Source organism: Phoenix dactylifera, unplaced genomic scaffold (assembly GCF_009389715.1).
Source record: "Phoenix dactylifera cultivar Barhee BC4 unplaced genomic scaffold, palm_55x_up_171113_PBpolish2nd_filt_p 002567F, whole genome shotgun sequence".
Taxonomy (NCBI): Eukaryota; Viridiplantae; Streptophyta; class Magnoliopsida; order Arecales; family Arecaceae; genus Phoenix; species Phoenix dactylifera.
In genome coordinates this window covers 5,609-28,554 of record NW_024069746.1, presented here as the reverse complement: position 1 = coordinate 28,554, position 22,946 = coordinate 5,609, and the positions used below count along the sequence as shown (strand labels likewise).

At 37.7% G+C, this 22,946-nt stretch overlaps 2 protein-coding genes across 2 annotated transcripts; both read right to left on the bottom strand.

Annotated features, from left to right (window-relative positions):
* Nucleotides 1-700: 700 nt before the first annotated feature.
* On the bottom strand, nucleotides 701-7,862 carry LOC120109705 (GBF-interacting protein 1-like). The gene is made up of 2 exons (XM_039123413.1): nucleotides 7,398-7,862; nucleotides 701-1,638 (listed from the first exon to the last, which is right to left on the bottom strand). Exons 1-2 carry the CDS (start codon nucleotides 7,638-7,640, stop codon nucleotides 1,342-1,344), a joined length of 540 nt encoding a protein of 179 aa, XP_038979341.1. The 5' UTR covers nucleotides 7,641-7,862; the 3' UTR covers nucleotides 701-1,341.
* A 2,442-nt stretch (nucleotides 7,863-10,304) lies between these two features.
* LOC120109706 (mucin-17-like) lies at nucleotides 10,305-21,575 on the bottom strand. The gene is made up of 7 exons (XM_039123414.1): nucleotides 21,406-21,575; nucleotides 20,107-20,150; nucleotides 18,209-18,302; nucleotides 17,470-17,602; nucleotides 15,923-16,521; nucleotides 11,466-11,865; nucleotides 10,305-10,437 (listed from the first exon to the last, which is right to left on the bottom strand). Exons 1-7 carry the CDS (start codon nucleotides 21,563-21,565, stop codon nucleotides 10,305-10,307), a joined length of 1,563 nt encoding a protein of 520 aa, XP_038979342.1. The 5' UTR covers nucleotides 21,566-21,575.
* Nucleotides 21,576-22,946: the final 1,371 nt, after the last annotated feature.

Sequence of the window (22,946 nt, the reverse complement as noted above, 5' to 3'; positions counted from 1 at the left end):
TCCACTCCCATCCAACAAGACTCACCAAAACTATCTTGAAAATAAATAAAAAAAAACAAAACAAAACAATTACTGCAAAACCATACATTTTAGGCACTCTCAAAAGAGCCTTCCATTCTGCATCCTCTAGGCACAAAATAGAGTTCCACGATCTTTTCTTGTATTGTGGATCTGCTTCGAATGCAATTTAAATAAAAAAAAATATAAAAAAAAATTATAACACAAATTACAGTTCTTGGTTTTGGGATCAAATTTACAAATAAAGGAGGATAAAAGGAGAGCTGATAAACACCCCTAATCTCTCATCCTCAGATCTTCAACCGTCTCCAAACCATCAAAGAAACAGGAGAGCCTTCCCATATGTCAAGCTATGCATGTAGAGAATTTTCCACATAATGTGGACGTTAAAGAAGATGATTGTACTTACTGTTTAAGAGTATAACATGATATGTCAATGTCTTAGCAAGGCATTATAAATTATAATTTTAGGGATACTTACCTGTTGTTTTCTTATAGGCCATGCTATTTACTCAATGTTGAAGAAATAAACATTAATCAAAAATTAAAAATAAATAAAACAAAAAAAATATTCAATAAACTAGATTCAAGTTATGATCACTCCAGAAGAAGATTAAGATATCTTAAAAACAAATGCTTTAATGATTAGCACAGAGTCATCCATGATTATTGGAGCCAGAAGAAAGCATTTACAGGTGCAGTTCTCCATGTTCCACAAAGCCAAATGTCTCTTTTAAATCAGTAAATAAGAAACAAATGGACTGTTCTGCTGTTTCTATTACACCAAATACAACAGTTGTAATACATTTTCTCACTATCAAAATTTACTTTACAGGTAAGTTGGAGGAAAGAACGAAAATCCACCAACTTAATTTCTTACCTTCCAAAGTTTCTATGATGCCTCGAGAAAAGCATAGAAAGGGGAAACTATGAGGAAAGGGGGAAAAAGGAGACAAAAAAAAAAAACTTTTCACCACCCAGAGTAACTATAAGCTAGAAAAATGAAAGGCAAAATAATCAAGGAAAAGAGCGCCAGCAAGCAGAAACAGGGACCTGCACGTACCTCCACTCCACTGATTAAATTCGGTCAATTATCAATCACAGGTGAACTTCATCAGCTTCATGCGGTCTAAAACCCACAAAATTTCCGTCTCAAAAGTTCCTGGCCAACCTTTATATATATACACTTCCTCAGCAGGATGTTTCATGCTGCAAATGTTCTAATGATTTTATGCTCAAATCAATAGTAGCCTTTATCATTCCCAAGAAAATGTCAAATATCCTGCATCACTGGCTACTGCAAATGAAAATTTTCTTTAGCCCTCAATGATTATTGACCCAATTGACTGGCGCACATTGTGGCTGCTGATATATGCCTGCAGGAAGGCCGGCTACTTCAATGGCTCCAGATATGGCCTGAGACTGCTGGAGAAATGGCTGAATAGAACTAGCAGCTACTGTCGGGGTGGGGTGGTAGATTCCAGTGAAGGAGCCATGGCCAGCCTGTGTTGGTGTAAACGTCACATGCTGTCCCTGAGGAGAGAGATTGTAGAAAGAACCAACCTGCAGACTAGATACATCCCTACCGGGTGCAGGAATCCACACAGTTGGACCTTCACTCTGGGCACAATAGAAATTCAGATACAACTGAGCACATGCAGGACAAGAATAACATAACACATGAAGTTCACAAAATTCTCTAAATAAACTTTTTAAATAACACATAATCAAATAAACCATGCCTAATCAAAATCTAATAACATTTTAAAGGAGGACTGATCCCAAGTAAGCTTCTTGTCAAGCCGAAATGGAATATCTACATCAAGGACACATCATGTTATGTTCCCCTAAACAGAAGGCAAGACAAAAAAATGGGACAGAAAGAGTCTGCAATCATATTACTTCTCAACTACTCAACTAACTTGTCCAAGGAAAGCTGTTTCGTAAGCAACAAGACATGAGTCTCCAAGAAAAATATTCTAACAGAAGTCAAAAGAATCATGGCTTCAAAAATATAAAATAGATAAATATACTGATACATGGGTAATTGAGTGGCGTCTAATATGCTAAGACTTGCATTTGCAAGTTGTGACATGGACGTCATTTCTCATATACAGTGGCATCCACATAAGCATTTGTTATCACGAGTACTTAATCGGTGATTTTTGTGAGTTAATGATGCAACACTAGATCCTTTTTTTTTATCAAGCAACACTAGAACATACTGGTAAATTGCTGACAAGCTGTTTTTATACAGGGCACATCTAATTAGAGTATCATATTAAGATAACCTGCAATTCGCAGCATTTAGGATCTGCAGAGCAACCTCTGCATGTTGTCTGCTAATTTAATAAAACCAAAAGACATAAAATGTACACAGAATCATATAAATACATATGAAAGCCTCCTCATAGAATAGTCCTGGAAACAAGCTACTTATACTGGTACATATGTTGGCACAGTACCATACTATTACACAGTATGCCTCTTGTTGACAGCACAGAAAAATAGTGGTGAAGTACCAAGTATCAGTATCTGCACACGGGATATACTAGTACCAGTACCTTATTGGTATTACCTAAGGTACGTGAACCGACGTAACGGTGAGGACGGTACCGGTTCGGTACCGGTTCGATACTAATTGGACCGGTACCGAACCGGCCAACCAAAAAAGAAAAACAAAACCGCGATGCACGCGCGCGTCCACGTTTTAGCCACAAAGTGGCATTAAATGCCCACGCAGAGCCATGTGGCTCGCTACCCCACACGGGCGGGCTGCCCCGCACGCGGATGCTCTTTTTTTTTCTTCCCTTCTTCCTCCTTTCCGAACTCTTTTCCTCTCCTTTCTTCCCCTCTCTCCTCCTCTCTTCTCCTCTCTTTCCCCCCTTCTCCGCGAGCAAGACAGTGAGCCTCGTCGGCCCGAGGGAGAAGGTCGGCCCGAGGCTCGGTATGACAGGTAGGCTTCTCTTCTTCTTCTCCTCCTCTTTCTCTTCTTCTTCCTCTTCGTCCTCTTCTTCCTTTTCTTTCTTCCTCTTCTTCCCAGTGCCGGTACCGGCCTTGTACCGGTTCAAACCGGACCGATCGCACCGGTACCAGGTTGTACCGGTGGGAACCGCACCGGTTCACACCGGTACGGGCAAGGTGGGGTCGGAACCGAATTCTACGGTTGTACCGTACCAGTGCTGGCCGGTACCAGTACAGTACAGGCTGAACCGATCGATTTCGACCGGTTCAGTAAATCCTGGTATTATCTGATATGGCTGGTGGTAATCGTTACTTAAACCTTCTTGGAATTAACCACTTCGGGAACAAGAAAACTGAAATCTGGACCTTACAAGCAAAAACTCAACCAACCCTAGAATTGGCCCATTTGCCGACTAATGAACTAGCTGAATTAGCTTTTTTATCTCAAGAAATCTGGAGGACAGATTACTGTTCCTATAGAGACATAACTAGATCATAGTCAAGCCCCATAACGGCATAACTGCCTATATCAACTGCAGTTTCATGTGTGCCACCTACTCGCTGACTATAATATCAATCACTTAATCCACAATAACTTGACCACCATCAGGAATCAAGTATCCCTTGATACACTCCTTAGATCAAAAAGAAAATTCAAAAAAAAAAACACTTTAAGCATAAATTTTCACATTTATCTGAGAGGCTTTTTTAATATAGTATAACATGCTAACCTAAAAAAGAACAATATTGTACTATGAATTGTGCTCAAAATTTCAGGTAAGCTAATCCAGTGAAGAATTCAATGACTTATCAATCAATGAACATTCAATAAACAATCACCAAAGTAGCATTACTTATAACTAGGTTCAAAGTACAATTTTATACAAGGAATGTAGAATTTAAGCCATTAATCTTCGAAAAGACACCAAAAGTCAAACTTGTTCTTTAGAAAGTGAGTTGACAGACAACAATCAATCGCCATCACAATCCTTATGAAGTCATGCCACATGGGTGGATACGCGGGCCACTTGAGCTTACATAGGTGTCTGGCAGGTCATTATGTTGCCCAACCCCCATGCAAAGCGGTCACCAGATCACATTTGCACGTGGGGATGAATATGCAGCCGCTGGACTGCAATTTGAATACTGATTCTCAATTATTGAATTTTCATTAAAATTTTGCACCCTGATAATGGAGGTGGATAATTTATGATAGCATCTCAGCACATAATTTTCAGTTATTTTTGCAATTTAGCTGCAAAAGAATCTTATGAACATGAAGAGGGGCAGTCTCTGTACAAAAGCAGCTTGTCTATGCCTTCTACTGAAATCAGCCTTCAGAACAGGGTTCAAGGACAAAGGACCCAAGAGAGAACTTCACCTGAGTTAGGTTTGGCAAAGAACTAACTAGTCACTCAAATAACTACAACCATATCTTGCAAATTAATCAAGTTAGAAAGTGTTTTTATTGGAAAGGAAAAAAATGTCAAGACAGCATAATTTCTGTTGACATGTATCTGCCAAAAGAACGGGGAAAATGATATAACTTTACCCGCAAGGGCCTTCAACCAAATTCGATTACAAATCCCAACCAATATTTTGACATGAATAACATTTGCCGTGCACATAATGAACCAATTTTGCACAGTTAGTTTGCAAACGATGTTATAACTATTTATGAAATGGTAATAAGTGAATGTTAATCAGGATCCACACAGAAATTAAAGGATTCAGAAAACAAAGGCGTGTCAAACAAGTTTAGTGGTTTTGAATGAAATATTATTGCAAAGCATAACACGGAAGAAGAAAACCCCGAACTATATCTGGTACGAGCAGTGACAAAAAATAAGAAAAATTGAGGAATATATTCTTCAAGAAAGCACCTTGAGACATGTCGTACCCCTGACAAGAGCCTCTACCAGCCCCAAAATTGGCGGACTTTAAACCCATTCCAAACATATTGTTCTAACTAAAGAGAGCCTCTTCTTTAATTGACAATGCCTTCTTTTCAGTAATGCCAAGGCTAGCTGATAGAAAGATAGGTTTTTCTTCTTCGCCAAACAACTAAATTCTAGATCCAATCTTTCTCTATATCTCTTGACCATGGCACCTCCTTCAAAATCTTGTGGCTGGCCCCCTCAAACTTGGCACTTTTGGGGGGTAAATTCATATATCTGCTTCTCCAACACCTGCCCCTCTCAATCCAAACTCCTTCCCAACCACCTGCTTGATCTACTTGATAGCATCCCTGAGAAACCTCTCAGACATGCCTTCCCCTCCCTTTTTTTGGTAAGATAATATTTGGACTCCTATTACATTTGGCACAATGGAAATCTACATGCCTCACTTACAAGGGAACAAATTTTTAACGATCCTTTATGAACTATAATTCCTTTATACACCATTTTAGGAAAAGATATGATAAACCGAAACATACAAGAAATATGCAACAGTAGTGCTTTAACTTCAAGAGTACACAAGTGGAAGGAAAGGAATACAAGACAGTGAAGGTTATGCTATGACAAAAGAGCTACAATTCTGATTTGGAGAGATAAGCTCCTATTTTCTAAATTTGAAACTCAAAAATCTTTCTTCCCTCCTCCCCGTGTGCACACATTTTGGTTACATGTTTTGGATGCAAAAATTGTCATAAATTTGTAATCTTATTTCTAGGTACATAAGTAAAATATCGATTCAATCTTATATAGTAATTGCTTAGCTTGCTAAGTTCAAGCTCTGGTTAAGTTGTTAAGTAGTCTAATTTACTATTCACCACTACCACCGTGATGAAATATATGCTTGTTAGGCTAGATAGCTTCTCTTTTGATTTTAAATGCTCTTAGTAGTATCAACATGCTAAAGAGCTATAGTTTACAATAATCGACAGATTTGCACATTTGACTACTGCACTATCGGATTTCATTTTCTTTATCAAAGTGTAAATCTTCCCCAGCACTAAAACAGAATGACAGTACTCATATCTAGACAATAAACAAGATATCAGGGTATACCTCCCAAACCCATGAAAAAACATAGTCCTGCCTCTGGACTGACAGTTGCACACTAACACCTGGACATATCCTCACAATCAAGCATCACTCCCACCACATCTTCATAACTCCATTATATTTAAAATCATTTAATGTTGATGTCTCTAAGATAGTGTCACCTCTCAGATCTTCGGAGAGATCTACGTCCTAGCTTCACACCCAAATCTGCACCAGCACATGTTTGCAATTCAGGCAACTATCGCTGAAGTGTTTCAATCTTCTTTTCCCTTTCCAATTCTCTCTAGCTATTATCATTATAATTAAAGCAAAAAAAGAACCACCTAAGTCAATAGGTGCGCACCTTGATGATTGCATCAAATTTGAGTATGGAGGATAACATGAATCTATGAATTGATATTAAATGTTACCAAGTTAGTGCTTCCCTTTGACTTCCTATATCTTATTTAATAAATAATTTCCCATTTTTGGAATATAGCTATCTTTTAGATACTCATTATATTCACTGTTTTTATATTATTAGTTTTTAGGCTAACTTGGCCTCTAGGCATTTTGCCTAGGCACTTACCTAGTGCCAAGGCACTAAGCAGACCCCAGGCCACCCCTAAGCCATCTTAGCCTTTTAAAATATTGCTGGTGATCAACAAAACCCTACTCTTGGAACTTCTTATCTAAAATTCCTTGAAAATACCCAAATCTAAATGGACCATACTAGAAATTTAGTATTGAAATCTTCTAAAAAGATGGCTTCTGTAGCTACCATACAACAAAACCTTTAGTCAATATCCCAGACATATTCATGTCCAAGTTTCAAATAGCAGTTTCTTTCAGGCTCAGATGAAAATGTCATATCATGTTCAAAGATTATTGTTTCATAATTCGAGCCTCAAATTTAAAACCACTTCAGGTTTCACATAATGCGCTAGAAGTGACTATTGACAAGTTCGAGGTTTATCGACATTCTGGAATACAAAGCACTATATGGAATACATGAGGTTGAGTAACTAGTACAGGCATGCAACATTATGTCATTTAAGAGAAATAAAATGTAAATAATTGCATAATCAACACGTAAACATATTTTAATCCTAAGCAATAAATATGCCAGAAAGTTTCTAATTTATCCATGGAAAGCAGCAGCAAATGTCATCTGTAACATACTTCATGGAACATAAAAAGCATGGGGTAGCAGAGAAATGTATAAAGTATAAACTATTAACTATGGTTGAAATGGTCGTCTAAAAGTGTTGGTGTTAATAAACAAGGACACTGTCTGAGATTCTTGTACACAAAGTTCTCTCTTGTTTTCTTTATTCATTAAGTCCTTAGCCTAATATAAAGTTTTCAGTCATTTGATAGACTGAAACAGCAGAACTCATAATTTAAGTTGAAAGTGGAAGAAAGCACCTGTTGACCATCAATGTAGGCATTATTTTCTTTAAACTGAGTAGTACCATCCTCGTTGCTAGTTGAATTTCCAGAGGTCATAGCAGGAGTGGGACTATAACTGGCTGGACTTGAACTGGGTATGCTGAAGCCAGTTGGCATTCCAGTATGGGTTGGATTAGCGTTGTTAGTTGGAGGCTTGTATTGAGAGAGTGGATACTTGACAGGATTTGCAGCAGCTGCAGCTGCTGGAGGCAGATACATACTTCCAGTGGGAAGTTGCTGGGGGAATGCGGCATTGCTTAAAAAATGGTGAAGAGTTGGGGGTGGAACATAGAATGGTGAGAAATACTGATTATATGGAAAGTAGTTAGGAGGATAATGAGATAAGTGTACACCAGCAGGCTGCCGAAAGACAGGGACTGGTTGTTGGTTGATGGCAAGAGAGCTCGGAACAACTCCAGCAGCTTGGGTTACAAGAAGGGTTGGCCTGTTGATGATAGAACAGAAGAATTCCCACTCTGGAATGGGAGGGAGAAAAACATATGAGCATCAGTAAGCTAATGATTTAACACAAGGATGCAAAGAAGAAAAAAGGTAAAATTTCAATTAGAAGCCGCAGAGATATTTGTAGAAATGTCACTGGCATGCAATTTAAGAATCAGAGACTTTCAGTAGAATTAACAAAAATAATGTATTACCAATTTGTGCAAGCTGCCATCAGAAAAATCTAGTTGTAATTTGTTTTCATTCGTTGAAAGATGTAAACAAGAAAGAGATGACAAAACTTCATAAATTTTCTCAGCTACTCAAATACCATAAGTTTAAATATTATGATTACATGACTTAGTGGATGCGAACATTTGTCAAGACCTTTGGAAATCAACAAGAGATATAATTTTAAAATATCCAAGTATATATAAGAAAATCTGTTCAGGGATATAAAAACCTTGAGCTCAATTACAAATAACATGGGGAAGCTTGCTTAGTTAGGTGATAATTAAAGACAGGAAAATGTGAGGGCACTTGCCCGGTTCTTATGTATTTAAAAATGATAAAGAATGCTTGTAACTCATACCTCCTGCTGAGACTGGCCAGTCTGAGGATGTAAGATTGCAATGCTTCCATTGAATTTGGAAGCAGCACCAGGTGGAAGAAATGGAGAGAAGCGACCATCACCATCAGCAGCAGGTCGATAAATTTGTTATAGTAGCTTGTAGATGGATCAAAATGTTGTTGCACCTGAATAAATGAACATCATATATTTAAATTGATTGTATTAATCAATTACAGAAACTGGACCACAAGCAACAGCAAAAAATGAATTCATAGTATCAAGTAACAAACATCCTCATCCACTCCCCACCTACCTGGATTAACAATAAATGGAAAAACATAGTCAATATACAAACATAATGAAGCTGACAGAGAGATCAGTAACTGAATGCACTAGGAAAGAAGAGATTAGTGAAATATAAAATATAAATTGATAGAAAAGCAGCTCTATGACTAAATTAAGTCCAGGCACATCACCCATATTAAATGACCAGGGTTTACAATGAACACCCAATGTGCAGGATGGATAGTTTGGCTGTATGGCTTGGGCCTCTTACATGGAACAAAGTTATCATCCTGACACAGTGAAAGTTCTATGTGGCCTTCAGATCGGCTGCTGACATTGTCCCAAGACATCTTACCATCCTATGCATGTCATGGTCACTATTAAAATGGCTTGACATCATACAAGGTTAAGATTTCAAAGGCAAAGCAGGCAGCAAATACATAGCCAGAATAGAACTTTCAATGTGCATTCTGAAGGTAGCAGAGTCCTCCAAAGAGGGCATATCTTAACATTGATGGAGCACTGAAAGGACCTAAGGTGGTAGCACAGATGGAACGGGGCTTTGTTTCCACCGGAGTGGTTCAGGTTCGAAACGCGCGGGCGTCGATTAAATTTGGGGACCGGATGCCCAAGCCTGGATGCTTTTGGTGGGAGTGCTACTGGTCCGCTGGTACCAAGGTGGCGCTGGGATGACGTACTCACACGTGGGTGAAAAACCCAGTAGGGGAAAACCCACGGGTCGGAAAGGGTACGCAGAAACTTGCGGCCTACATCGAACATTCCCTGGTGGAAGGGGGCCCAGTGGGGACTGCTACGCGAGTGAGGTTTCCTCCCCCCGCCCCCCATCCTATCATGTACCAAAAAAAAAAAGGACCTAAGGAGGGAATTTATCTCTCAAGACAGCGACCGAACAATTGACTATGTTAATTTTTCTTAGGGAAAAGTTAAGATTTCAGGTTAACAAAGAAAAGGACCAAATGTGCAATTTAAGTGATAAATCACTTTTGTAGGCTAAAGAAATTAACTCACAAGATAAACATCAATCCATAATTCATCAGATTCGCATTACGCAGGTTAATGTATCTAGAAAAGACAAAGTTAGACGAATTTCAATTAGTTCTGCATCAACTTAAGATTTTAAACCTTAATCTCTTTGGACAATGGAATTATATATAGTAGATATAAAGTTGCAGCTGAAAAAAAATTTAAAAAAAGGGGTCACAGAGCACAAGGTTGACCAGATTCAGAAGCTTTCCAGTTGAGGATATGGAGTTCAAATTTTGAATAGTTTTGTTGCTTGTTTCATATGACTCACAAGAAGTTAGCATTCAGAGCAGATATTCATCTGACATAAGAGAGCTAATAGCATCAAAAGTTGTAGCAGATAAAATACATGACGAGGTCAAAGACTTACAATGAAGCCTGAGAGATGAGAGCTTCACGTGACTGAGGTTCAGCACCTTCAAGGGTTGTACATTGGCTACCCAGTACTGGTGTATCAGTCCAAAATTTGAATAAGTTGATGCAGTATGAACCACCGAGTATGAGCACCTTCTGGGGCTAAAGTGGCTTCTGGTTTTGGTTGATCATTTTCTGGTGCTGCAAGGATGTTGGAGGAAATTTCTGGCTCCTTGGTTGATGTATTTTCTGCAATCTGTGCTGGTGGCTGCGGGATGATCTGGATAATCTGCTTCTTGAGTAGTAGACACATTGTGAAAGCTGCACTCGATACAAACTACCAAATTACTGAGCAGAACCACATTCCATTAACAACAAAAATGAACAAAGATATATTTCTCAGAGGAGGGGAAAGGTGAACAAATGTATTAAGGGGTTTCTGGGGTTTGGGAGAAGGAGCATTCCTGTTCTTTAGTCCATTGCCTATAGGCCTATTTCTTTCAAAAAAAACATATTTATAACATTAACATGTTCTGCTCAGATGACAAGCCGCTGCCATAATCCAGTTAGTACATTAAATTAATGCTCCCTATAAATAGCATTTAGTGAAATGCTCTATTATCCAGGACTGGAATATCTCCATATCAGCAGAATAATGACAACAACTCATTATGAACCATAAATTTGCAATGATATTTTTTCAGAAAATCATGAGCAAAGTGATTGAAATAAGCATCCAAAGTGAAATGCAGTGTTCATTAAAGAATAAAATGTTAAAATAAAACTAGCAAGAAAAGGACACTTAAAAAAAAAGCATCACTTAGATATATAAATTTGAAAGATGATAGATACCATAAACATGCTCTCATAGGTAACTTACACAAACATTAATGGGTTTGCAACTTCAATCTTTAGTATGATGGAGTTTTTTAAGAGAAAGAAAAAAAAATAAACCTTTTAGGATCTAAATGGTCTCAAATTAAAATGGAAAAGGAATGAATTATGTAAAAACTTTGTCCATTTAAAGCCAAATGCATAACTAAAATAAAAAAATGAATAAAGTTAAGTCAATAATTTAAGAATATCCAACATCTCAAAACTTTCTGATGGAAAAAAGTTAAAGACACAAATAAAGTTAGATAAATATTTATTAACAAGAAACAGGCAATCACCAGAACTTGATTCACACAATTATTTCAATAATTATATGTTATTTTCATTATGATTTAAACCATCTACTTCCTGCATGTAAAGACATTCTAGTCATTAAGCAACATTCTCACAGTCAAGTGCACGTGAAAGCATGACCATAGTCGAAATGAAGGAGAATTGCAATTGATGTGTCTTACATTGGAGAAGGCTCTTCAACATTTTCTGTAACCCCCTGAGATGACTCAGGCAACAGCATCAAGTTCTTGTCACTATCAGGATCATTTGCAAACCTCATGGTCAGCCCAAAATTAGCATCAAAACTTCCAAAGCTCAGACCAGTGATTTGAGATTCTGGAACCTGAAGATGATTTGGAATGATAACATGTGTTTCTGAAAACTGCAGCTCGTCTAGCTTGTTCTGCAGCTCGTCTAGCTTGTTCTGCAGCTTCGAAATAGTGTTCTTGCAAGAGATAGAACTTGATGAAGGAGCAATGGTTCCTGCAGAGATGGGTTGAACTTCAGAAGTGCTCCATACACCAGAGGCCTGAGCAGAATTCACGCTTGTTGGTTTCGGTTTCCACTCCTTAGCAGGACCAACTGCTGAATGAAAATTGTGTAACCAACTCAGACTAGGCAGGAGAAGATAAAGGGAGCGTTCTTAAACAGATTATATTAAACTAATATATAAACAAAGAGATGACAGGTTGCTGAAAACTAAGAAACCAAGTAGGAGAAGGGCAGAAAACAATGAGACTAAATAGATGCATTTATTAAATCTGTGTAGAATTAGTTCATTCAGATGATCTGGATAGAACTTACATGATTACACATGATCAAGTTCGCCATCTCGGTACCGAACCTCGTACCGGTGCCACACTAGCACGGTATCAGAACGGTACGATACAGAATATTTTTGGCGTACCAATATTTGGTACGCCACCCGTACCGAGTACCAATACCAAATTGGAATGGTACAGTGTGCCCTATACTGTCCGGTTCGGGCATGCATATGATCGTGCAAAGGAATGGTCCTTTAATGAGAACAAAAGATCAACAGATCAACTATAGCATCTCGTCTATCAGCCAATGCTATATGAAATGTGGCAGCACAACCTATAAAAAAGTTGGTTTGAGCAGTTGTTTGCCTGAAAGTGGATAGAGTAGTGAAGATGCAAGAAAAATATCATCTAGCACTAACCAAAAAAAAAGGGGTGGCCTAGTGCACGAAGCTCCCACTATTGCAAGATTGAGGAGAGTTATGCAGCCTTACCCCTATATGCGGAGAGGTTAATTCCATGTTTCGAACCCGTGACCTGCAAGTCATAATGAAGCAACCTTACGGTGCACCAAGGCTCACCCTAATCATCCAGCAATAGCCACTAGAAACTAAATCTTACAAAACGAATTTTTAAAGTTTTGCAATTTCATCTAAATTTAATTTGTTGATAAAGATTTTTGCATCCTTCAAGTTGCATACTTACAATTTTACAATTAATAAACTATCAACCTGAAAGGCTCCTCTTACATTCTGTTCAAACATCAACTCAGAAAGTGAAACTCAAATTTGTCAGTTAACAGTTAGTACTACATTTCTGGTGGAAATAAGTAGCTTTTAAGTGACACCAAGGTCTATCAATGCATGTCCATATGTCCATGGCATCTCAAGGCTATTACATAAAGGGTTAATCATACAAAAGGCATTGGTGTGAAATTGCCATCCTGCATCAGTTTTGAAGGCAATCTTATAATTGGCTGATTAAAATCACTACTGACATACAAATCTGATTGTCTAATGATTAAGGTCCAAGTCTGAGATAAGCATCCACATTGCGACACTTCTGCTAATCATACAAACCCAAAACACTAAAATTCATGTCCACGAAGTAACAAGATAATGAAAATACGAAAACCTAGAAGTACCATATAGTCGGCTTCTTAAGAGAGAACATCCTACACATGCCCCATACTCCAAATCATAACTTAATTATTTGAGAACCATGTTTTACAATGCAGAGAAAGATCTTTAGAAGGGTAGGTAAGAAGTTGAAAGCTATTCCTATCACAAGTAACCATAAAACTAGAAAGTGAATATTTGTTGGTAGCCGAAAGAGGGCATATAAAGCTTGCAGCTTGAGTGTTAAGATTCAAGTTAACCTTCAAAGAAAAACAAAGCAGATGACATTATCAAATTACATTCAGTGAAACAAGAGATCGATAAAAACAAATATTAAAACAGAAGGTAAATCCAAAAATAGATAAAGAACTAACTCTACTTAGCTGGAAAAAAGAGACAAATCAAGGTACGCCGTCTTGGTACCGAGCCCTATACCAGTGCCACGCTATCACTGTGTCAGTACAGTACGGTACGGAGCCAGTTCGGCGTATCGAGGGCTGGTACACCCTCTATACCATGTACTGATACCGAACCGATATGGTAGGGTACGCCCTGAACCACCCAATTCGGTATGGTACGCCCTGTACCGTCCAATTCGGTACGGTGCGACATACCCTAAGACAAATAAATTAGTTTAACTGAGGAACTTACTGAACAGATTTAATAATGAGAAGATTATGGTTGCAATGAAAACTTGGAAGAAAAAAGTCAAAAGAAAAAAAAGAATTTCCCTATTACTCTCCATCCAAATTTTTATTTTAAGGAAGATTGGAAGAGGTGGTCACTATTTTTCAATAATTCTTGAGTTGACACCTTCAATTAAATCAAGGATTTTCAACCGTTTAGTCTTCTCAGAAGTACTCATCTCCTTCTTTGTAGTTTTAGTCACAAAAACTTATGATGGACGAGACTTTGGCTTGAAAATGTTTTGCTATAGAAACTAACCAGTTAAAACCAGTTAGTGAGTGCACTTGGCATTTGCTATGAAGTTTCCCAAAATGCAAGTCAGTGAGTGCACTAGCCATTTGAGTATTGTGTACCAATCTCCATCGATAAATTGGACATTTCTAAAGCATATGATTGCATGGTTCTAATTTTTAGCTGAAACTCCAAAAATTGCCATCACCATAATGCTAGTCAGTTTTTGACTTTGTCCCGAACTGACTTACAGGGCCAATATTTTGTACATACGAGCACTTTGTGCTATTTTTTCATCATTTATTCATTTCTTTGAATTTAAAGAAGCAATTTTATAGTGGTTGAACACTAAAGTTTATGAGTATTTACTTTGGGAAGATCTGGAAGAATTAAAATATTGCCTTGGAAAGAATATCAGAGGGCAAGGAACTTTTTTTTGCGACATATTTTTCACTTATCCTAGCTTGTCTCATACAGGTATATTTTTTACATCTGTTAATCATTGCTTTAAAAGTTAGGTATACCGTATAGCCGGTTTTTAAAGGATACAACCTATAGAGAGTTATCAATAATTTGGCTAATGTATGAGTTTGAATGACTACAATAGGCAAAAATTTGAAGGGGACATGATGTCTCAATCTTGACCCGACCAAATGTTTGAACACTGCTTAACTCAATCTGCTTCTTGTCTCATAGAACAGCAAGCTAAAAGTTTCTCTAATATAAGTGTCATCTGCTTGGTTTTATCTGAAATTCATTTGAGTCAGCTGTCTTCTTTATTTCCATTGGTGGTTTCCCAATATTCTGTCAATGTAGGGAAACTAGAAGCTAGTTGTTTATCCTTTCTTTGTTTAGGTATTTGATTCCTTACAACCTCATTAAGTCGAGTCCAATTTCCAAAAAGAAAGTAACCATGCTTGAACTAGCTTTTGGTGCTTGAAACTAATAATACAGGTATTCAAAGTAAGGTGCACATATTAAGGATTCAGTGGCTATTCCTGCTATGTTGTCCAACTAGTGAATACGGATGTTGAAAATGCAATGAGCCTGTCAAGTGGGGTTCATGTATATTGTCAAAAAGGATAGTCCATCTTCTTCAAGTACTACTGTACAATCTCAGATGTTTCCAGACCTTTTCTGAGTTGTCCATTATAAAAGCTAATGTATGTGCACATAAACACACATACATGCATATATAGATGTGTATCCGTGTGTGAAAACCCTGGACTCCAGCAGGCCAGCCCATAATATCTTTACATTTTATTCCTATATTCCAGATACTTCAATGTAGAGCTATAATCACACGGCCTTGCATTTCCTGATTAAAGCATGTGCAAGGCACATAAAGACACTAGTATTCATAAAGTGTGAGGGGGAAGATAATAGAAACTGAAGATGGCAAGGACAACACATCCAAGATTTTTAATTTAATACCATTTATAGCTTGCACACATACTCCCTTTAAATGGATATGGATTAACTGCCTCCTCTGTATATCCAAACTTTCATGCAAACCATTATAAACACACAATACTTTCTCCTCCACATCTCAAAAATAAAAGATAAGATGTAGGAACTAAGAGAAATCATTCAAGCAGATTGATAGATCAATGTTGCTTAAGTTAAAATGGCCAAAACTCCAAGTGAACCTTCAACTCTGGTATCACACCCTCTCCTATTGGTTTTGTTAATGTACTATATATACCTAGATAGGGCTTGAAAAGATCTTTCAAGGAAAATCAACATCAAACTTCTCAGTACAGTTTGCTCTGCTGTTAGACTAGATAAGAACGATTTGTGGAAGCAGTTCTGGAGGAGCAAAAAAGGCATTGGATATTGTACCTTTCTGAGGACCACTTAGTGGCTGTGATCTGCTGCTGTAATTAGAAGATGGCCTACTGCTCACAGAGACAGTGGTAGAAGAGGAAGATCCATCTTGTGATGAAATTTGGATCACGTCAGGTCCATTAGATTTGCTTTGCGTCCTTCCTTGTTCGTGAGAATTGCCCAATTCTGAAGAATTCTTTCCATTTATAGATGACAACTCAGAACTAGCAACATCACGAGATGCATCTCTGTTGATGTTTGTCTCCCCAGGTGTTGGTTGACTCCCAACTTCACATCCGATGGCACCAATAACACCTGGAATGCGTGCATCATGAGATGGCACCAGCACAGGGCCTGAGGCTGATGCATATACTCTTGATACAGTTGATGTTGTTCTAGATGATAAAAACTGATCAGAATTAGGTATAGACTGGCCAAATGCAGAAACACTTTTTATGTCGCCAGGTGGCAGTGTCACCATCTTATTTATTTCAGTGGTAGAACGTTCCTCTACTGAGGTGTTAACACTGACACCAGAATTTTGGCATGTAGCTCCCTGTCCCAAAATCAGGTGTTCCATCCTGGTGGAACCATCATCCAGGCCAGCTACAGAGCTGAGAAAATAATCTATGATAAATCTCAAACACACAAGATAAAGAGAGCACTTCGAACTTAGAAACCATGAAGGAAATAAAGATGAAAAAAAAATGGAATAATCAAATATTATCTTCTAAGATATTATACTTATAAATTATTAAAAAATCCCACAACACATCATGAGCACCAAAGAAATCAGTACCAAAGCGTGCAGCATGTTTAGGCAATCAAACTGAATAAACCATGCATGATCTTAGAAAAAGCAGCTGAGAAAACCATAAATTCTTTAAAAATGAAGACAAAGAATAACATCGAACACAAAAAGACTAACTTTGGTGCATTATCAATCAATGCTAAAGTGTAGATCCACTAACATATGAGTAATAACAGAATTATGAATACATCTTTTTGATTAAATTACATAATCAAAACCAAATTAATAGTGCCAGACTTAATTGCTATTATTGTATCAAAAGAAATAGCTAAAACCTGCCAAGCAATATCAACCCTAGATGGGTGGACGTGTCAACTACTATGCTTTATCTTTAACTGTCAAAGTACTTCCTGGATGTTCATCAGCACAAAATTAAGATTATAATGATGCCCCTGCAGTTTGCAGGGTGTTGCAGGAATATGGGAACCATGAAAACCAGTGAGTAAAACAAACCACACAAGAAGCTATAACTACTGCAACACTGTCATAGCATCTTGGCATGCCATACAATAAAATAGTTTCACCAATAGAATGAATTTAAATATCAACAAATTAGTTATGTCAGCAGCTTGTGGAATTCAACAAATTACACTGATATTAGAAACTGATCATGTATGCATGCGCGCACAAAAATTCTTGCCTAAAAATGGACATTGAACTGCAAGCAGACGACAGAATGACAAAACCTATTGTGCAGGCTGCAAAAGAAGATTACTTTGAGATGCATGCAAAACAACTGAGAGACACATACCTTGATATAGTGGTAGCAGACTTATTTTCTGTGTCATGAGTGGTAGGTGAAGATGAAGATGTGATGCTCTTATCTGTGCCTTGAATGACACCATTTTCCTTTCCAACACCAACATTATTTCCACCTCCAACATCTAACAAGAGATAATCAGTAAGCATGATATGTAATTATTAAAAAACAAAAATTAATATAAGTAGCATACCATACTGTTAGGTGTGTGTCTTCGAAAAAGGATAATTAAACTTTGGGATAATAATGTTACCCAAGCTATATATTTTCATTCTTTCTAGAGATACTGAAGCAAATTTTCAAGTATTTAACAGAAATATGAAAGGTAAAAGTGCAATAGAATGGTCAATTTAGAGGGCCAAAAATAATGCATTTGATCTACACAAGGTGTACAAAGTATATATTTTAAACAACTGGAAAAACGAGAAGCATATATGCATAAGTATGAAGATGTAGCACTCATGCATGGTAAATGTAGAAATATACTAAGGATCATTGAAAGAACTCACATTAGTTGGAGATTTCAAAAGAAGAAGAATCAGAGGCATCCATGCATTGACAAATTCAAACAACTTTATGTCCCAGTAAATATTAAGTAAACATGGAAGTTCAAATAATAACAACAATATAACTGCTGAGTATCATGGTAGTACCATAGTCCATAGCCTATGTACCTTAACAACCATAGTGCACAGCTAAATGATTACCTTGTAACTAAACAAGTACCTACCATGAGCAATATAGTGAGAATAATTTCCCCTACCACCCCTACCCCCTTGCCCTTGCAACCCTGGCCTCCACCTAGAATCAGAAGGCTCCCTGTTCTGCACAAAGTTCAAAAGCAATTATTTAAAAATTTTCATCCAAATCAGCAAACTGCAAGCATGACACATTTACGAATGTAATTTCTTCTACTGTATGGTTTTCTTACAATGTAAGAGATCACCAACTACTCAGATTTGATCTGCTAGTTAGTAAATGACATAGTAGCTCATTGGTAAACTCATTGACAAAGTTGGTTGAGTCTAAGAAGGAAAAGTATAAACTTACATAGATAAAATTAATTCAATATAGATTTTACAATTATCAAAGATAGTGATAAACAACACAGAAATGCTGATAGATATAAAGTATTTTAGACATAAAATATCAAAATTTTGATGTCCTTTGCATCACTAAAAATACTACAGAATTGTAATCCAGAAAATGCATCAAGAAATGCACCTATTAGAAACCAGTGTCAAGAATCAAGACAATAAAAAAATTTCTGTTGAATCTAATTTATTGATAAATATATGTTATAAACAAATAGGTCATCTGAGGATAAAAGGGGGTTAGATCACTCAATCAAAACCAATTTACTAGACTATTTATCATTTAGTGCAAATATGTGGTTGGATATGTGCACCAAAAAAGAAATGCTGCACAAATGTTCATTGGCAAACAATAAATTTGTTCAAGGATATGGTGTGCCTTCTGAAATGCAGGTCAATGCATAGATGTACCCGAAAATGGCACTGATGTTTAAGTAAACTTTTACCCTATAATATTGTCTGGACCAGCCACAGAAGACTCAATATATTCGAGCAAACAAGTCTCTTCTGAAATGGCAATAGTCGAGCTTCAAAGTTGTTGAGAAGCTCTGATTGCGTAACAAAATTTTGAATCATGAGCAGTCAAAACTATAAAAGAAATAGTCAAGAAGTAGGTTTGGTAATCAGCAGGTCTGCAGCCATAGTTAACCAAATCAACCAGATGAATATGAGGTTGACTATGAAATTGCATGCAAGCTGATCATAATAATATAACACATTTCATGAATTATGTCTAAAGCAATAGAAATCAAATTTTAGCAGATCCTCACCAGTGTTAAGGCTTAGAAGTAAGTGGACTCATGACCACCTGGCAAGGTTCAACCAATTTATTCCCCGTGATCGACATAAAATGTAAGCACTAGTTGTCAAATTTTATAGTACCAATTCAAGCCCATGTAGCCACATTGTCTCATGCAAAATTAGGCCGGTGCTACAACATTTTTTTTTTCTGCTAAGAGCTACAACATTATGCGCTAAGAACTAAGGAAGAAACAAAAGAAGCAAGAAGACAAAGAAGAAGAAGAGATCAAGAATCCACAAAGAGGAGGAAAAATTAGAGTTCAATTAAAGTGGTTAGTTAATCCATAATTCTCCACAATTTTTGGGAATGGCCTTGCTCCCCAATAAATATGTCAAGATACTTTTAAAAAAATTGGACCCTGATCTAATAAAACCGGTCCTGCCTATTCTTTTAAAAAAAATGCAAAGAAAAAGTGGTCTGATACAACTACAACTCACATACTGATCACGCGTTCAAATTTAAATTATGTTTCAAATTTGAGTTTTAAAGGACAAAAGAGTCCAAGTCTCTTCCATTTAAACACGAAATAAACCATTGTAAGAGAATACAACACACAATGGACAAACTATCAGAAGCACATTTAATTTTAAAAATATATATATGTTTTGATTAAGTGAAAATGCAAAAACATAGGCAGTTTTGATTTGATGGATTTCTTACTTGGCTACCATGCAAAAAATCAAAATGGAGATTTGAATAATGAATAAGAAACAGTCATAGGGAAAGCAATACCTCCTTTTTCCTGCTGCGCTTCCTCTTGACCTCATGAAATGGATCTGGAATATCATCAATTTGTTACCACTTCACTATATTAGAATGTCAGGACACATGATAGTAAGCTAATGCATCAGATACAAGATTCCACATTGGACATAAAATCATAATATACAAATGCAATTTCCTTTTAAATTCAAAACAGATATAATAGAAATGATTTCGGCAACATAAAAAAACCATCTCTAATGCACTGATATTTACAAAGAAAAGCCTCTTGGGACATTAGAATCGTCCAGGTAGACAGCACTGGTATGTTAAATTAATAAAAAAAGGCAATGTCATTGGCTTGCAAGGAGCAAAAGGGGCATAGTTAATAAGACCCTGAGCTTGAGATCATTATACATCAAATCTGACTTGACACATTTCAATACATGCTTCAATCAAGTGAACTGAATAGCAAGTACAAGAAAGTCATTAACAAAAACACGAAGTTCCTGATAGAAAGGCTTGCTTGATTTATCAGTCGACAAACAGCAGACCCTCCCAATGCAGAACAGAAACTGCCGCATCCACAGCTTGTCAAAGTTGTCCAACATGCGAGACAAATCAGCACGTTTTTTCTACAAGTCAACTTGCTGGGATCGAATGGATGCTTCAGAACAAGCATAGCCATCAATTGTTACGCAATAAAAATTCGAACAACCTTACTCAAATCTTCCTAGAGTGAAATATATCAGATCCGTGCCTGAAATCAAGACGCGGTAAGACCAATTTGGACTAACGTAACGGGAGTTCATCAGTGACATCAAAAGAACGAGACGCCACATTATGATACTGGAAAGAGAGAAAAATCAATAGCCCAGCTCAAATTTTAGGACAAAATTGAAATTTTTTCTAGTTAAAATGAACAAAGATTAAGTCATATTCCACCCCAAAAAAAAAAAACAAAATCTTAACTTGATCTAACCAAAGATACAAAGAAAACCCATCATGTCATTGATCAAAACTTCGTGAAATCAAAAAGATCCGGACAACAAAAAAAAAGCACAACAACAAAGCATTAATCAACCAAAAAATTCACAAAACCATCAACCAGAGCTCGAATTTATGCGCCAAAACACCATGTCCCATCAAAACGACACATGCCCGCCACCAAATCAAGCCCCGGAAACCCGAATTGCGACCGGGAGAAGACCCATAGAGCAAAGAAAAACCATGGGCAGAGAAAACCCAACAGAACCAATGAAAGGCGAAGAGGATAGAGAGAGAGAGAGAGAGAGAGAGAGAGATGGGGGGAGCAAAAAAAAAGGAGACCTTGGAGGAGGAGCTTATGTGCGGTCTCATTGGGATCCATCGAACACTCCTTGAGCATTGCATATATCTCCTCGTCGCTGTGGCTCCCGGCGATCTCCTTGATGTTCTGAATCGTCCTCCGGACGCTATTTGGGATGGACACCCTAGAAGAAGCGCTCATCTTGGCTCCCAGGGGAGGGGGAAGGGGAGGGGGTAGTTTTCAGGAATAGCAGGCCACAATGGGAGATTTTGGGGGTTTTGAAATGTTTTTAAGGAAAAACTAGAGAGAGGGGACCGAGGACAAGGAGCCCCTCGCTAGTCTCTCTTGCCCTTAATGAGTGGGTCTTAAGAAGGGGGTCACGAGGGCCGAGGCACTTCACTGGAAAAAGTTTCCCCGTTCTTTTTTGGGGCGGTGCTGCAGTGGCAAAGGAGATGGACAAAAGGGGCGTTGTCTTTTGGTTTTTCTCGTACATGTATGTCGTGGGCTCACAGCCCATTGGCGTCAACAGCCCCTAAAGCTTTGAAAAAAAAAAAATACAACAGCGCCTCACACGCCACCGATGCAGATGCAGTGTAGCCAATAAAATAAATAAAAAAAAGCACAGAAAGAAAAAAGCTACTTAGAAAACAACCCAATCAGACATATTATTCACTTCTCCATAAGCATGTATGGCCCAAATAAGTCACACTTTTCAAAATCGGCATATATCGTGGAGCAATGGTACTCCGCCAGTAGCACAGCATCGATTCTGAATCCACTCGAGCACCGTAGCCGAGTTCTCCTCGAGTAGGATACAGTCCGTATCCAAAACATGCTTTGCATAAATGATACTCTTTCATGTAACTCTAAGCCCGATCCTAACAGCCAAAGTGTCAAAGATGCATCGGCCTTCTGCTGTTACTAGTGTGGCATCATAGTTTTTATGGCAAATCTCACGCATCCACTGCTTCCCCCGTCGCCGACGCTACTATTGTGTTTTTTGGCTCCTAATTTGCATAACCTGAAAGCTTCTGATTTTATTCTTTTCGTAGAGGAACAAGCCTTTATGTGTTGGAAGCTTTAGAATTAAAGGTATATTTATGCGGCTATAAATGGTGCATCTTTCCATGTCATACTGCATAAGAAATAGTACGGATGGACTGTGCTTTTTAAATGGGAGTTTGGATTTGCTTCTAGATGAAGCTACCTTGCTTCGTTTGGCATACCTATCTCTAAATTTTTTCCACGCGGTTCAGTTCACTTATTAAAAGAAGAGACAGAGAGAGAAGGGGAGTGCAGTGAGTATGATAGGTTGTATTGTTTTGTCATTATTAATATCTTTTTTAAACTGAGAGGGGCTATTTCTTGCCTCATATCCGTCCCATTTCACCAAGGGTAGAGCCTAGGCCCTAGGCCCCAGGCCCGCTGGTTGTGGAACTAGGCTTACCATAATCAAAAAATTGAAGCAAAGGGCCAATGCCTAATAGAATTGAATCCCATCCCTTGATTAAAGTAGCAAGGGGTCGTAAGTTTGAATGTTACCTTTGAGATTATGACTATTGGTGGAGAAAAAATGGATTGC